General features: G+C 41.6%; 1 protein-coding gene across 1 annotated transcript in view; it reads left to right on the top strand.

The window, feature by feature from the left end:
- kif21a (kinesin family member 21A) overlaps positions 1–18,062 on the top strand; it is a gene marked incomplete in the record, with an annotated part of 63,280 nt that overhangs the window by 27,526 nt on the left and 17,692 nt on the right. The window contains 25 exon segments of the mRNA XM_065956907.1: positions 1–104; positions 1,468–1,608; positions 2,189–2,320; positions 2,418–2,582; positions 3,353–3,468; positions 4,002–4,197; positions 4,308–4,497; positions 4,666–4,732; positions 5,357–5,560; positions 6,644–6,715; positions 8,551–8,638; positions 8,720–8,834; positions 10,205–10,393; positions 11,008–11,207; positions 11,516–11,623; positions 12,574–12,642; positions 12,789–12,934; positions 13,256–13,400; positions 15,036–15,230; positions 15,352–15,453; positions 15,742–15,907; positions 16,453–16,473; positions 17,222–17,279; positions 17,402–17,456; positions 17,558–17,757. Coding sequence (XP_065812979.1) covers positions 1–104; positions 1,468–1,608; positions 2,189–2,320; positions 2,418–2,582; positions 3,353–3,468; positions 4,002–4,197; positions 4,308–4,497; positions 4,666–4,732; positions 5,357–5,560; positions 6,644–6,715; positions 8,551–8,638; positions 8,720–8,834; positions 10,205–10,393; positions 11,008–11,207; positions 11,516–11,623; positions 12,574–12,642; positions 12,789–12,934; positions 13,256–13,400; positions 15,036–15,230; positions 15,352–15,453; positions 15,742–15,907; positions 16,453–16,473; positions 17,222–17,279; positions 17,402–17,456; positions 17,558–17,757 — 3,244 coding nt within the window.

Raw genomic sequence — 18,062 nt, 5'->3', positions numbered from 1 at the left:
GAGCTGTCCACCATCTCTTCAAGGGCATCGAGGAGCGCCGCCAGGCCGCCCAAGAGCAGGGACTGCCCGTACCAGAGTTTAAAATAAACGCACAATTCCTTGAGGTAAACTCCCAGCTTCACCGAAGCATAAATACTGTCTTTTTATTTTTCATCATGACCTTTAGATAAAACATAACCTACACACTATCGGCCTCTTACTCATAGATGGACGAGCTGTACAGAGATGTCACAGGTCAGGCTTACATTGTTGACACTGCTCATTTAACAAGCTTTGAGAGCAGCGCTACATCATTTGAAAACATCCACATTGACAATTGAACTGCAGCAGCTGTCATCGTGGGGGTTAGGAGGTGCTGGGAGGGGGGGTGGTGGTATCTCAGTCTGGACAGGAAGAGTTAACAGGAACGATGTAGCAGACAGTTGTTCTGCTCCATCAGAGAGTGACAGTGTTTAAATTCCTTCAGACGACCTGGAAGCGGAGATGTGGATGATTTGTGGATGATCTGCAGAAATCCAACACTATGCAGAAAGTGATACTTTCAGACTTTATTCTCTATCAGTTACTTTTCATGGTCTTTTTATGGAGGGTTGTAAATTAACTTTCCCTAAATGTTCTTATAAAGGTGCAAAATTATTTATGGAAACCAATTCCAGATCATCCTGAGACATTGAAAATGTTTTAGACTTTTCAATTTAATGCAGCCTAGCAGATGTTTCTGGAAATTAAAGGCATTATTTGATAATAATGTCAAAAAGGATCGCACATCCGGGGAAAGTTAAAGTACTGGGTGCTGGACAAAAAGCATCCAAACAGAAAAAGTACTGAGTCTGCACACCAGAATCTGCTCCAATTAAATGAGATTTAATGGAATATCACATGTTACGTTTCAGGCCCTTGCCCTTCATCAGACATGACCAAGTGAATGGACACACCTCCACATATATACAACCCGAGGTGACCTGGAGGGCCTGAAACAATACATTGAATTTGATTTAATTGGAGCAGCTTCTGGTGTGCAGACTCAGTACTTTTTCATTATTTGATAATAAACATTAGATATCAGAGCCTAATCCTTTTAATAAACATTATTACCTTATTTATCACCCCTGTTAAATTTCCCCTGAGAAATATTTGTGACATCCAGCTTTAGTCCTTTTTAGCTTAAACTATTGCATTTATGTGGCCAGATAAATAATTTAAAGGTAATTTAGTGTATAGATAATCAAGGCGTCATTACCACGGGAGAAAGGGCGATAGGTGGAACGTACTCCTGTCAGTTTTCAGGATCTTCATTTTGGTCCTGAATGAGTTCAAGATCGTATTACGAAGGCCTGAAATGTTTTTGAATTCCAAATCTTCAGAAATTCTGTGAGACTTGAGAATTGATTTAATTAATCATCTAATGGGATATTCTTGGTTAAATGTCCCTGTGTGTGTGTGTGTGTGTTTTGTGTTTCCCTGTAGCTTTATAATGAGGAAGTTCTGGACCTGTTCGACTCAGTACGAGACATGAAGCAGAAATCGCACATCAAGATCCACGAGGACGCCAATGGGGGAATCTATACGGTCGGTGTGACGACACGGACCGTTTCCTCCGCGGCTGAGGTAAAGAAAAAGGAAAACCCTGCACATTGTAAATATCTTATTTAAAAGACAATATTTATGTACATGTGCCTGACTAGTAAACCAAGAAGAGCCTTTAAAACGAGACATTACCGCTGCTAAAATCTGCAAACAAAAATGTTCTGCTCAGTTTTCAAATAAAAACGAATTCAGACTCTTAATAATGCCAAATCGTAACTTTGAGTCATTCCCCAGTTCACATTATGTGTCTATTGATTTGAATGCGTACGGTATTGGCAACTACTTCATGATTTTTAAGCTTAGATATTTCATAATTTTGTATTGATTTGAATGATTTATGTTATGTTAATATTTGCATGTATGCACATATGCATATATTCAGAAAAACAATTACATTGCAATCATAAGTATTGATTATCCACAGATCTAACTTCTTGAATACGAACCTCTTTGTCACCAACACTTTACAAATAGATCATTCATTAATAGTCACATATATCACATGTTCCTGCACTGACGTTTGATTTCATAAGTTTTGGCTGTTTCAGGTTTTTCCTGCTTTATCAGCTTTATTTTTAATAACTTGTCTCTTCCTCTTCAGATGATGCAGTGCCTGAAGCTGGGCGCGCTGTCTCGCACCACAGCCAGCACTCAGATGAACGTCCAGAGCTCTCGATCTCACGCCATCTTCACCATCCACCTGTGCCAAGTTCGCGTCTGTGCCTCCGACAATGTCAGTACAGTCTCATTAATTATTATTCAAAAATAATGACAAAGTTACTGCGAGCGAAATGTAAATAAAAATGTCTGTGTCTGTCAATGTCACTCAGCAAGAAACTGACAACAGAGTCTCCAACGGAAACTCTGAGATGGACGAGTATGAGACGCTGACGGCCAAGTTTCACTTTGTGGACCTGGCCGGTTCTGAGAGGCTGAAGAGAACCGGAGCGACGGGCGACCGAGCCAAAGAGGGCATCTCCATCAACTGTGGACTGGTGAGCTTCTTCAGCCTTCTGTGTTCCTCCAGCAGGATTTGTAAAGTCACTCAGGGAAGCAGAGAGGCCGCAGACAGTTATTCAGTAGAGTGTGAGTGCCATCTAGTGGTGGAATTTTATACATGTCAATTCTGAATAACAGGACAATCATTCACAGAAGGACAGACCTCAAAGCTTCAACTTGCAGGAGTAGTTTGCTATGAAAAACTACATGAAACTTTCAGCTGCAGTGCATATTTTTCTTAAAAATAAAGACAGATGTTAAGTATTAAGAATTTTCTTTGCTGGACTTTACCATTCTCCTCATTAAAGCAGGGTTTCCTTTATTTTCCTGGCTTTCTGATATACCTGATAGGCGTTCTTCTTCATTAAGAAAGTCAGCATGATTGATGTATTTAGTGATAAAGGCAGGGATGCTCTTCTAACTCTACAGAAGGATGACCAGAAATATATGAAGTTTTGTTTTTTCTCTGTGGCGTTTCCTGAACTGTGTAATTTTTATTATTGGGCTCTTGAAAATCCTAGAAGGTAAAAAAAAAACATAACTTCTTTTACCAGACTAAGAAGCTTTCGGTTACTTTTCAAGATTATTGAAAGGCCTCCATCTTGTTTAATATCTAAAAGAAAAGTCAAAGGCAAAAAAAAGCAAGTTTTTAAATTGTCTCTGATATTCATTTGTTCCATGCAAAGCTCCAATTTCACAACACACACTAATCTGCTGCTCCACCTTGAATATGTTTTTCTCTTTGCTTTCATCTCGCTTGCTGCAGCTCGCTCTGGGGAATGTAATCAGCGCTCTAGGTGACCGGAGCAAGAGGAGCTCACACGTGCCTTACAGAGACTCCAAACTGACCCGACTCCTGCAGGACTCGTTGGGAGGAAACAGGTTGGTGCAGGACTGATTCACCATTTTTTTTATTTTTATCTCGGGCACAATCTCTTTCTTCTCTTCCTAGTTTTAAAGATAAACACTTCTTAGACCTGTAGAAGTTTTACACGTTTGACTTATACTAAAGGAAACCAAAATTTCAACTTCATAACTTGTCATAATTATTATAATAATTAAAAAAATCTTTAGCTTTAAATGCTAGTGAGCTGTGTCTGACCACGCCCCCTCTCTGGAAGGGTTTGGTTGGCGCGTCTTTCCTGCTCCATGTCCTATTGTTTACGGTGAAAAGGCAGACTCAGAGGGCAGAACAAACACCTAGCTGTGGGAGTGTCACCCACCTGGGGGAGGGGTTACTGCCCTTTGTGATGTCATGAAGGGAAAATCTCCAAAACGGCCTGTTTTAGCACACATTTTTCTGAAAAGTGGAGCAGGCAGAAGATGCAGAGGATGGATTTTTCTCATCATTGGATGAATGAAACATTATTATGGAACACAAACGTTAACTTACATCTGCCTTGTTCTTGTCTCAGCCAAACAGTGATGATCGCCTGCATCAGCCCGTCCGACCGTGACTTCATGGAAACGCTGAACACCTTGAAGTATGCCAACCGAGCCCGGAACATCAAGAACAAGGTGATGGTGAACCAGGACAAGGCCAGCCAGCAGATCAGCGCTCTGAGGACGGAGATCGCTCGGCTGCAGATCGAGCTGATGGAGTACAAGACTGTGAGGAGACTGAAGCGTTCAAAAGTCAAACTTGAAAAATGAATCTCCTAAAGAGTAAAAACACAAACTTTTCTCTGTATTACCCCCCTCCTCCCCTCTCTCCTCTGCAGGGCAAACGCCTGACGGGTGAAGACGGTGTGGAGAGCTTCAGCGACATGTTCCACGAGAACTCCATGCTGCAGACAGAGAACAGCAACCTGAGGGTGAGAGTGAAGGCCATGCAGGAGACGATTGACGCCCAGAGAGCGAGGCTCACCCAGCTGCTCAGTGACCAGGCCAATCAATCCCTCGCCAAAGCAGGTAAGGAGGAACCTGCAGACATATTTATCCTTGGCAAAAGTATTTAACAAGCTTCTCAAGTTGCACTGGATACATATGATCGGCATGTTTTTTTTTTTTTTTTCTCTTTTTCATACTCATTTAAAATGAAACCTTTATTAAACAGGAATTGATGTTTTTGTTTTCCAGGTGAAGGAGGAACTGAAGAAATTGGAAACATGATCCATGGTTACATCAAAGAGATTGAGGACCTCAGGTAAACAACTTTTAGGCCACCTACCTACCATATCTTTCTGAGCGCCAGCTTCTTTTTTCCAATTGTTATCAATGAGGAGAGCTCTGTCGTCACAACCCAGTCGACTGCGTTCCAGTTGCGAGTTGGCAACAAGTCAAAGAAGCAACATAGACGCATCCAGGAGTACCTTTTGTTTTTTTTTAACTTATAACTGACCATAACAACATACTGCATGATAGTTTGTGCGCAAAATTAACACGACAACATGTCCTCTGATACAACTTGCATGATCATTTTGGTATAATTGATTTAATTTCACACAAGTTGCTTATAATAAACAATAGTTACTGCTTAAATGTTACTGTTGATGCACGTAGCAGCCATGTTGGATTTTAACTTGGGGCTACTGATGTTCCTCCTCCCTGAAGTCTGAACTTGACTTCAGGGGGCGTTCCTGATTATGCATCAGACCGGCAACCCGGAATTCCCGACTTCTGAGATCAAGTTGAACACATCAAAATATGGAATATATTTTGTTTGCCTTTATTTTCCTTCTCAAGATCCTGTGCACTTATTAACATATTAACACATTAATCAAATCCTCTGTGTGTTCTCCTCCTCTGTGTTCCTGGATAATACCCACAGGGCTAAACTCCTGGAGAGCGAGGCTGTGAATGAAAACTTGAGGAAGAATCTGTCTCGGGCCTCCAGTCGTCAGTCGTTCTACGGAGGGCCCGGCTCCTTCTCCTCCCCGATAATGGCCCCCGAGAAAGAGACCTCCGACATCATCGAACTCGCAAAGAAAGACCTGGAGAAACTGAAGAAACGAGAGAAGAAGAAAAAGAAAAGGTAGTGAGACTGTACATGTGCATGCTGTTTCAACTTTCATCGTCTGGATATTTAACCTAGCATTGGCTGTTTTATGGTCGTTATTATACGTTTACATATACACCTAAGTATTTGTAAAACCTTGAACATCTCTTCCTTTGGGATTTAATCCTTAACAATTCAAAATCTTCAACATATTACTGTTTCCAGGGATTTAATTCTGGATTACTCGAGAATTTCAAATTGGTTTTCTAACACCAATATGAATCCCTAGTCGGTCTACAAAACCCCTAATTATGAGAAAAGTCCATCCTCTCCGTCTTCTGTATGCTCCACTTTTCAGAAAATGTGTGCTCAAACAGGCTGTTTGTAGATTTTCCCTTCATGATATCACAAAGGGCAGTAACCCCTCCCCCAGGTGGGTGACACTCCCACAGCTAGGTGTTTGTTCTGCCCTCTGAGTCTGCCTTCTCACCGTAAACAATAGGGCATGGAGTGACAAAACCCCAGACACCCAAGCCCTTCCAGAGAGGGGGCGTGGTCAGACACAGCTCATTTACATTTAAAGCTACAGACACAGAAACAGCCTGTTCTGAGCAGGGCTGAAATAGAGGGGTTTATAGACATGATCAAATACAGGATCAGAGTGGATTTAGAACAACAAACTTCACAGACATGTTTTGGGGAGCTCTTGACACTTATTTAAAGTGTTTGAAAAGGAGGAGAATATGTGACCTTTAAAGGCCTGCTGGCATTCTTGCCTTCAGAGACACAGTATAGCTTATAGATGTATAAATAAGGAAAACATGCTTTTATTGGAGTAATTTATAGACATTAAACAATAAACAGCATAAAGTGTTAATGTTTGTTTTATAGAAAAATATAATTGCATCATTCCAGGGCTGATAGTTCTTGCAGAAATCTTGCATCGCCTTTAGGTTCTGATCAGGTGGAGGCGTGCTGTTTTGGGCACTTTAAGGATAAAGGGTGGTGTTTTCAGTGCAGAGCTTCCTCTGATCGTTCTTCCCTCCATTCTTCCTTCTTTCCTTCGTTCATCTCTTGCTTCCTTCTCTCGTTTGACCCCCCCTTCACTCCTCCCTGAAGACTCCAGCTGCTGTTGGAGGAGAGAGAGAGGGAGGAAAGGGAGGAGGTGGTGGAAGAGGTTGAGGACGCCAGGTTTGTCAGAGCACCCACCCTGCTGTTGGCCTTCCCCGTTCCTTTGCTTCCCCTGATTTAGCTTTTTATTTGTCTTTTGGCTTATTTTGGGCAGGTATTTCCCCACCTGGAGGGAGACTGTCTGCATACAAGCACCTCCTCTCCATAAACACTCTTTTCTTTTACATAATTACCTGGATCTCTCTTTTTTTTAAAATGCCTTCTAGCTCACGCTACATCCTCTTCTGTATCGTTTTATGTTTTAATTACCTTTTTAATCCATCTCACAGTAAATGTGGAACTATAAAACGTCTGTTATGACAGACCTTAGAGCCAATCTGGCTGCTTCTATGTAAAACTCTGTTTTCGTTTAAGGAAGAATGTGCAGCATTTTGAACCGGTAGATGTCGCCCCTGAGCCCCCTCATGAAACCAAAACAAACTGTTTGTCCTCACCTCTGCCATACTGAAGCCTCCGCTCTCCTCCAGCGACACAGACATGTAGAAAATGTTTGGGTCTCATTGATTCACACTGTTACATAGAGCTGTGTGGGATCTGCTTGATCTTGGTTGGAGATGTTTGAATATTCTGGATAAAAAGAGAGGCAACGCAATTCTGAAACTTCCTAAAAGTGTCTTAAAAATTGAGTGCACATTCAAAATGTTAATCTTCTTTTTAGACAAAGTTAATCACACTAAAGTGTATCAAAGCTACCATCAGGAGGTAGTGATTTTTTTGTCCCACTTTCCTGTGTTGATCTTTTTTTTTTTCCATTTTGTCCGGTTTCTCCAGATGCTTTTGTGCCTGCAAAACACCACCTAAACATTGCTAACCCTCTGTGTTTGGATAAAATATCTATCCAAAGTTTTTTGTTTAATTGTTATTATTAATTTATGTTTTGCAAAATCCTAACATGCTTTTTTTGCTCTCACTGTTGTTGTTTTGTTTTTGCCCGGACCATGAGATGCCGCCCCTTCTTTCTTAAAATGATACACTGTCTTTTCCACAAACGAGAAAAACTAAGACAAAATCAAAGCAGTGTTATTTCTGTGTTCAATTTATAATTCACATTATTTTAATATAGTTCATTAGAAGGGGTGGGAACCACCAGAGGCCCCACAATACGATGTTATCATGATACTTCAGCCAAGATATGATATTATTGCGATTTCAAACATTTTGCGATTTGCTGAGAATTGCGATACAATATATTGCGATTTAACTTGCTAGCTGCATATTATGTCCACAAAATTTAACTAAATCAAGAACTATTTTGTCAAATAAGAAAACATTCTCAGTCTATTCATCTCACTTCAGTCTTTTTATTTCTACACAGTGGGAGTCGAGCCCACAGACCGATGACACTGTGAGAAAAAGTAGCAGAGAGAATCACTCCCATGATTCCCCGCTTGCCTCTACATCATCTTTTATTATTGTTTTGATTGAGAGCCCCCTGGTGGCAGATTTTACATACTGTTCGTTTAAAAAAGCTTTTATTATAATAAATCTATTGATACTTGTCGTCCATGAGACGATATTATATCGCCAAGCAAAATATCGCTATACTATGCTGTATCGATTTTCCCCCACCTCTCTATTCATTAGGCTTTTTGCCTGCATGTAAATTGTGCATTTTCTCATTTCAAACCACAAGTGTAGTGAAGTCCATCAGAAGAGATCTGTGCTGAGCTTTATGGTTTTTACAAAAGTTAAACTTCTAAAAAGTACAAATAAACGATGCTTCTTTTCCCCCCGATGATTAATTAGAAGTATTCTTCTTGTCTACGTGTGTGTTAACGTACCTGTGGAGAACCATGATGTCACTGATTCTTAGCCTCGTGTCTGACACTTTTCAGTGCCAACAAGGAAGAAGTTCCCGACAACGAGCAAGAAAAGGGCACGGAGAAGGAATTGGCGGAGCGAGTCATTGAAGACCCAGAAATAGTACGATTGATTCATCCTTACTTTAAAAAAAAAAAAAGGTCTTAACTTTAGATAGTGAATTATAAATCTGCTGTCTTGAAGGAGGTCCAGGAAGGCAGCGACCACGAGGAAGCAGAAGAGGAAGAGGATGAAGACGAGGAGGAGATGGATGTGGAGGAGAGCTCTGATGATTCTGACTCAGAGTCGGATGAAAAAGGTATGAATGACAGAGAGTGTTCAAGGTTTCTTTATTGGTACCTAGAAAGGTACATTTGTTGTGCAGACAGGAGACGTTGCATTTCAACAGCTACACACAACACATAACAAACATGGTCGATTACATCAGGTCAAAGCGAAGTGTGTGTGTGTGGTGTCTTATCACTTATTCAGCTTAACAGACTGCTGATTGTCCACAAGGGGGAGCTGTTCATTCACTAAAAGACGACAAGGCAGCCAGCGTCACATGAACGTACACCTTTATTTAGGTCTGATGAGTTGTGATATTTTCACAGGTGATGTGTTAAAGCTGGGGTGTGCAGTTAAATGAAAATACTAAACAACAACCTAAAATATGGAAATAACCAGAGACTGAATAATACAGCCCTCCTCATCAACTCAGAGCCCCGGAGAGTTTGTTCAGCCTTCTTTATGAAGCAGTGTGCATGCAATTTTTTGTGACTTTGGTCGACATCTTTTTGAGTTCTTAAAAACTTAAGCTGTGAAGATTTCTATGTTATTTGAAATTCATAATATCAGGATGAACCCCTTTGAGGTGTATCACCTTGTTTTCAAGGGGGTCCCAAACAAACAAGAGTACAACACAGCAATACAAAGACAGCCACTGAGCTGCTGAGTCCATATAACACCAGCAGGTCCCTGAGGTCCTCTGACCAGGGGTCTGCTGGCGGTTACTTGCAGGAGGCTAAAAACCAGAGGAGACTTTGAGGTTGTGGCACCTACATTTTGGACCTGCCTTCCACCAGGACTGAGAGCCTTGACCTCTGTGGACACTTTTAAAAAGCAGCTAAAGACCCATCGTTCAGACTTGCCTTGATCTGTCGGTATTTGATTTGACAAAAACAACAACAAAAACAGAAGACAACCCCAAAGAACAGGATGCAGCATTAACTACGACCATTATAACCCTAGACTAGACACAATAGAGGAAAAAGGCTCGGTCTATACAATGAGATACAGACGTCGCCATCCTTTTTTGTTGCGTCGATAGTGGAAATAGAAAAGGTAAATGAAATTAGATAGTGTGTGTGTTCATATATGCCACCCCTGCGTCAGTCAGGGCCCCATTTAGGCCAGCCCAGTCAAAAGCTCTGGAAACACCCCTGGTGGATACAAGTGTACAAATAACTTGATCAAAATAAATAGTCACTCTTCTTGTACACAGTCTCTTTTGCTTTTGTAGGTCATAAAGAGGCACCAGTATTATCTTTGGTCTGTTTCATTAACGATTAAAAACGCCTCACGGGAAGATAAAGAGATCTTTCAAACAAGTATAAATATTTCACAAAAAGGGTCTTAAAGGAACTGTCCATTTGTGTCCATACGCTCATCTCATTGTGCGTTCAACAGAGAACTTCCAGGCCGACCTGGCCAACATCACCTGCGAGATCGCCATCAAGCAGAAGCTGATCGACGAGCTGGAGAACAGCCAGCGGCGTCTGCACACACTCAAACAGCAGTACGAGCAGAAGCTGATGATGCTGCAGTGCAAGATCAAGGACACCCAGCTGGAGCGGGACCGTGTCCTCCAAAACATGAGTAAGAAGAACGGGTTACCACGGGGGGGGGGGGGGGGGGACAGGACATATATCGACAAGATGTTCAAAATGTATAAAACTTTCCGCTCTAGCCCAAAAACCCTCGACCAGGATTGATATGTGGGTTTAACTTTTAATATTGCTGCCTACTTATTCAGTTTATTTCAGTCTTTTAAGTGGTGTGTATTTAAGTCCTTTCCTGTTTGGAGCTTCTATTAGAAGAATTTATATCTCTCTGACACATTTGATCACAGTTTCTGTTCTTCAGAAATGAAAAGAAATATCCGTCAAATGCCCCAGACTTTATGTGCTTCAGAGAATGCTTTCAAGTTAGTCGTGAATAATCTCTGCAAGCAGACAGACGCTGACAGCTGCATTTATGTTTATCAGCACTAATGGATCAAAGCTGATGCAGGTTTTAAATCATGGAGGAGTTTTCAGCCTGCCAAACAAGAGTCAAAGAGTTTTTGACAGCTTAGATCAAAGTTTCTGACTTTCTAAACCAACAGAGGAAAAATGTAATGGACCACTTTTAGATTTTCTTAGAGCAATACTGCATCAAATCTTGTCATGTTTATTTAGTTTTTTAAAGATTTATATCTTGTATACTTTCAGCTTCAGTAGAGAGCGGTACAGAAGACAAGGCCAAAAAAATCAAGACTGAATACGAGAAGAAGCTGAGCATTATGAACAAGGAGCTCCAGAAACTCCAGTCGGCTCAGAAGGAGCACGCCCGCCTGCTGAAGAACCAATCACAGTATGAGAAACAGCTGAAGAAGCTTCAGATGGATGTGGCTGAAATGAAGAAGACAAAGGTATGACTGGTGATTTTTAGTGCGTTAAAGTCTCCTAAAATGCCTCTGGTAGAAATCTTCGGTCTCAACTTGATTCAGGGTGTCATCGAGTGAACCTTGGCTGCACTACAGTCCCATTATCTGGACTTTTGTTTACCATATTTTGTGTGAATAACAAAATCTCAAACTGCTATAATGTGTCAGTGTGGGGGCACCGACTACATCATTAAAATATATTTAGGCAGTGTTATTAGACCTTTACGATCAAATGTTGTTGTCCTTCCTGGATATATGAAAATACAAACACTTTTTTAATTATGTTGTTCCAGGTTCGTCTCATGAAGCAGATGAAGGAGCAGCAGGAGAAGAACAGGATGAACGAGTCTCGTAGGAACAGAGAGATCGCCTCCTTAAAGAAAGACCAGCGCAAACAAGAGGTAAGTCACTTTATTAAGTTTGCTTCACTTAAAGGAAGGGTTGGTTATTTCCTCCAGAAAATTGTCTTTAGGCCCTGACAGAAATGAATAACTGATGTGCTCTGAAAAGGGAATGAAGAAAATCTGTCATCTGTATCAGTTGTAAGCCTGTAAAAACTTCGACCAATGTCGAAAATCACGCCTCCCTGTCTCCTTGCTCGCTCTCTTCCCCATGCACGCACTAGCCCACACTCAAAGCACATCACTGATGACAGAGTTTATACTGTGAGTTTGGCCTTTATGATCAGTGAAATAGTCACATTATTTTTTTTACATGTATTATGATAAAGTTTAGTGTTTACTTACTGCTGAATGAGACCTGAGACGACGACGTAGTTTCTACAAAGCTGAGGTCCGCTTCTGAGGCAATGGCACTCGTTCATGTAAGTGAGGGGGCGTGGCTTTTGAGGGAGCACAGAGGGGAGTGGGTGTAGACGGAGCACTGAGGGAATGCTACTTTCAAAATCATGCTAGTTTTCGAAAATTACCAACCCTGCCTTGAACTCTAATCAAATCCTCACCACCAGTTTAAGGCTTGTGATGTGACCAAAATCTCATGTCCTGATAATGACCGTTTCATATTAAAACAATGCTGCTTATACACATATATAAATGAGCTATAATAAAGCATAGATTAAGATGTTTCACATTTTATTTTGAAGGTTCTGCAAATTATCTATACAAGCTATTAAGGTTTGAATACATTACTGTATAGAATTTAGGTAAACCGTTTTGGTTGTTTAACTTTATTCTTGATAAGATGAGAAAGAAGTGTAGATCTAAGGTCTGCTGTTGGGACTGGTCAGTGTCTCACTTCACAAACTCAGGTTTCTTTGGTAGCTGTAAGGCTTCTCATCATGCACAGCCCTACATGTGTTTCAGTACAATAATTCATTTGTGTCGTGTTTTAGCACCAACTAAAACTACTGGAGGCTCAGAAAAGGCAGCAGGAGCTGATTCTGCGGAGAAAGACTGAAGAGGTGAGCAGCAGCAGATGGATGTGGATTTATGCATTATGTATGCAGAAATACTTGTGATACATTATGCATGCAGAAACACACATGGAGTTCATTCAGTGCTCAACTATTCTTACTTTTTTTTTCTGTGTCGCTCGCGTGTGTGTCAGGTGACGGCTCTGAGGAGACAGGCCAGGCCCACCTCAGGGAAGGTCGTCAGGAAGGTCAATCTGCCAGATTCAGCCCAGGACTCCTCTCATAGACCCCCATCTGGACGCCTGTACTCCTCCGGCAACGCTGCTCCAAACGGCACCAGGTGAGTGTGTCAGAGGAGGGTGTATTCAGAGATGCTAAATATACATGCTTTTTCATGAATACTTTTTTTTTTTTCTTTACAACATTTATAACTATGGTATTATAATTAGGACTCTAACCACCCGCATAAGTTATCCTGGATTTCTATAAATCAGCATTCCTCACTTAAAGAATGCTCTGGCCAACTCCGAAATCTTAAAAAACTCAGGGGCCAATCAAATCGGCTCTTAATCTCTAAAATGTCACATAAACTCCTCTTTGCAAATAAAAGCTTATGCTGATTCAATCAGTAATATTGAACGTATCGAAACCTTGTGTGCAGGTCTTTCTACAGACGTACAGCGGGTGTTTACTTCACCAGAGTGGCCCGTAATAAGTGGCAGTCTCTGGAGCGACGGATCTCTGACATCATCATGCAGCGGATGACCATCTCCAACATGGAGGCAGACATGAACCGCCTCCTCAAGGTACAACTTTGGCCGTATTAGTGTAACAATATTTATGATACTATGAGATGTGTTTGTTTACTGTTTGCTGCTGGCTGTCTCACAAACATGAAGAGCATTGCAGTTGTGATGTTGTTGGTAAACCAGCTAACTTAAAGATCATATGAAACCCATGTGATTTCATATAATACAGAGCTAGCTTGCTCTCAGTAACATACCTCATAACAGTAGTTAGCTAACTGCCAGGCTAACATTAGTGACGTCCTTACCTGCAAATGTAGTCCGATATCTCTTCTTATTTTCACAATCGACTGGCAATGGATTTCAGACTTTACTGGAAAACGCAGGAATGTCTTATTCTGATACGACTCCCTCCTCTTGTAAGACATTCAACCAGGTACACATCAGAAAGACGATATCGCTGCAGGTACCTGCCATTGTTGCCGCCACCAACCCTCCCAAGCTTTGTTTTAATAATCAAGATGGCGACCAACATGAATAACGCAAATTCAAGTGCAAAAGTAGGATACTGACTAGACTGCTGTGGGTTTAAGTTCATGACCAGAAGTAGTAGCAACAAAATACTCTTGACTTCAGACAAGAAACCTAATCATCAAACTACTTCAGAGTTGCTGATAGTTGGTGGAAAAGGTGGAAAACTAAGTCAGGATGAAATTCTGATAATTAATAATATGACACTTAATTATAAAAACTCAAAACAAGGACAAAAAAACTGCCAAAACAAACCAGTATAAAACTCAAAAACAGCACATTATTGGGAGTATTCTGCTCATGACATTTGGTTTGTTATTCTTCCGTCAACCCTGCGTACAGTCGATGAATACCCAAATAGAAGCTTACACATGCTTACTGTAGGTGTTAATAATATATATGCATCATTTACGCTACATTCTACAGTTGAATCATGATGTTTTGGTGCTGGAAATGCCAGTGAAGACTTTTGGCAGATGTCTGTGAGGAGGCTGTCGAAATGTCTGTGTCACATTTCAAGCTCATGACAGCCGAGTGGTTATTTTAAGGTTTGTTCTGGAGAAAATGCTGTGAGGGTTTGATCCTGGAGGGGGGTAGATCACTGCTACTTCATCACACATTTGTCGCACGATTCATCGTCGTCATCATCGTCAGTGGGCAACAGAAACAAAAATAAAACCTGGCACAAGTTTGTGATTGTGGAATCTGTTACTTCTTGTTTACCTCTTTCTTCTGTTTCTTGAATAAACAAACCCTAGACCTTTGCTTCCCCTCCTCCTCCACCTGACCTGTACATTTGCAACATGTAGATGGTAATGGACTTGAGCTTCTATATCGCTTTTCTGACTACTCAAAGCGCTTTTTACACCGCAGGTCACACCTACCTATCCTTACCAAATTCACACACTGATGGCAGATCAATTCAAACAGTCACTTTTGCCGATGTAGCAGCATGACCAATCACAAGGTTAAGTGTCTTACCTAAGGACACATCGGCATATGGCTGCAGGAGCTGGGGATCAAACCCCTGACTTTTTGGTCAGGAGACGACCAACTCTACCACTGAGCCACAGTGTTCTTATTTAGGAATAACTGCATAGTCTGGGAATCTGTTCAAAGTTCTGTCGATTTTCTATTAATGTGTGTTTCACTGTGTGTTCCCAGCAACGAGAGGAGCTGACCAAGCGTAAAGAGAAGGTCATCAGGAAGAGGGACAGGCTGATGAGGGAGGGGCCAGAGGTGGAGAAGGCGGCGGTTCCACTCAGCGAGGAAGTGGACGCTTTGGCGGCTAACATCGACTACATCAACGATAGCATCGCTGACTGTCAGGCCAACATCATGCAGATGGAGGAAACAAAGGTAAGACAGCCAAACTACTTTGGAAATTGGAAACCAGAAAGTGACATAACCTTTAAGTTAGATATCTTTTTATGTGTTTTTTAGTCAAGGTTGTTTAATTCAAGCTTTTTTCTTTTTTCAGGAGGAAGGCGACACTGTGGACATCTCTGCCGTGGTGGGTTCTTGTACCCTGACTGAGGCTCGTTTTCTACTTGATCACTTCATGTTAATGGCTATCAACAAGGTAACAGCTCTTCAAATCATTTTCATCAGGAATGTTTTTAACGATTATTACGCTGTGTTTAATTTGCAACAGACATGTTTTGAACGAATGAACACCTGTCACCGCCTTAATTTTTCATTCCAAGACAGGCAGTCAAACGTAATCATGTAGAGTTCATGATAAGTTGTCTCATATTTGGTCTCTAAGAAAATAATCTTTGATTCTTGTTGAATCAGAAATTGAAACTCTACACTACAGGGTCTTTGTGAGTAATCTAAGCGTGTCACTTCTGTGGTCTGAACCCTTCAGGGTCTCCAGGCGGCCCAGAGGGAGTCCCAGGTGAAGGTGATGGAGGGCCGACTGAAGCAGACAGAGATCACTAGCGCCACGCAGAACCAGCTGCTGTTCCACATGCTGAAGGAGAAAGCAGAGTTCAACCCCGAGCTGGACGCGCTGCTGGGGAATGCACTGCAAGGTAACAACTGTGTTTCTTTTGAGTGAGATAGACCTGGAGATGAGGACCCCAAAAACACGGACCAGACCCCTGATTTAACACTCAACATCCTGGAAGTTTCAGTACCAGGATGACAAATTTATTACACATGATTTGGCTTTTCAGGGAGAGGACGGGGTCACTGGTCAGTTGCATGATGGGACCTCTTGACATGCTCTTGCTCGTTGCCTTCTGCAGAATAGAAGCTGGCCTGAATATTATAAACTAACAATTAAACCACCTAATTCAAGTCTGGCACAAAGTTTGAAAACATATAAGAGAAAACACAAAATAATCTAGGTTTTAGTGTTGATTGAACTATAATATTACAACATAAATTCTGCGGCGTCGTGTGTTTTTGCCAGCCTCTGTTCAGTAGGAGGCTGTGTTAAAGTAGCTTCACTTTATTTTCCTTTGTTTGTTTTTTTTAGTATTTCGGGGGACTGTGTTTTTTGATTTGTGCATTGCCTCTTTTCTGTTCCCCCACGTTTTCTTTTTTTCTTTTTTGTTTTCTCATGTTTGTGCAGAGCTAGGTAACATCCCGGCCGGTAAGTGAAATCACATTAGACTCTTACCTGTGTTATGAATGCATGTTTCCTTCCCTTTACAATCGGAAACTAACTGAGCGTAACATGACCAGGTGCATGAGGTGCAATGCAACCAAGCTTCCCTCCATCTGTCTGCTGACCTCCCCCTTCCCTCCCTCTCATCTGGACACATTAGCACCTCTTACTCTTACTAGCTCCTTGTGTGCTACAGCCTTCATGCTTTAGCAACCTGCTAACCTGAACCTTCCACAGGAGCCTCACAACATGGATATTATAGCTCTGTTGGATCCTGTAGGTCAGCTGACCCTGTCTGGAGCCACGGACTAATGATTCTTTTCACCTCCCCACCTTGTTGTCTCATATCGGACTCTTTTACCTGCCCACACATCTCTCTCAATAACACCCACCACCTGTCCGCTGTCTGACCTTTTTCAATCCATCTGGCCCAATTGAGCTCAGTGAGGACCAAGTCTCTGTTTGTTGATAAAACAGCATGGCGCTGCTCTGACATCGCCCTCGTCTGCTTCAATCGTTCATCTTTTCCTCATCCATTATGCACAGCTTTTTAAAATAAAGTCAGGACAATTGCTGTATCTGTAAGTTAGATAATGGAAAAAAGATAACAACTGTAAACTAATCAAAGTTATATAAGCTTAAAATTATTTAAACAAGTAATTAGTAACATGCAGGTGTTTCTCAAAAGATTCTTCTCTCAACTCTGATATTATTCATTGATCTCATTTAACAGAGAACGGGGATGACAGCAGCAGTGATGAGTCTGCACAGAGCCCGTCTGCAGAGGGAAAGTAAGTTGGTGTGATATAAGTGGTAACCTCTGTTGTTGGAAAATGAAGCCAATCTTTTAAACTATGATTAAACAGAAGGTTGTATAAATGTATATACTCAACATGATGTCTTTTCCCCTCAGCACCTTGGCATCAGATCTCATGAAACTCTGCGGAGAGAACAAAACAAGAAATAAGGTATTACACTCTCTGATGTTTCAATGCTTGGTTCTCTGTGTATACAATTATTTCCCAGATAAATTCCTGTCTTCACTTTTCACAAATGTTTTGCTGCACAGGCCCGTAGAAGGACCACAACTCAGATGGAGTTGCTTTACGCTAACAGTGACTCCGCCCCCGATGCTCCCGCTGACTTCTCCGGTCCGATGCTGCCGTTAGCTGAAACACCCGACGGGGGAGGAGACCTGGACTCGTCAGGCTCCTCAGTCAGGGACTACACAGCTCTCTCCCCCGGCTTTTCCTCTAAAATGGGCAGCATGTAAGTCCAGGGCCGCCACTCTTTTTTGCTAACACAATAATTACTGCTTCCTTCCTTCCTGCATGTTTGATGTTGCTGCTTCATCCTCGGCTGTAATTTAATTTAGTTTCACATTATTCATGAGCATCCTCACATCAAATGGCCATGCCTTCCTCCCACTGATGAGGCCTTTGAAGAACAGCATGTAGAGACAAGCCGATATACATATATGTTCTTTACTTATTGCTGGCCCTGCTTAAACAGCTTTTCTAATCCTTACTTCAGTCTACACAGCACAAATACTAACTCCATGGCTTTAACAGGCC

This window comes from Labrus bergylta, chromosome 7 (assembly GCF_963930695.1).
Source record: "Labrus bergylta chromosome 7, fLabBer1.1, whole genome shotgun sequence".
In the NCBI taxonomy this organism is placed as follows: domain Eukaryota; kingdom Metazoa; phylum Chordata; class Actinopteri; order Labriformes; family Labridae; genus Labrus; species Labrus bergylta.
This window is presented reverse-complemented; position numbering and strand designations above follow the sequence as displayed.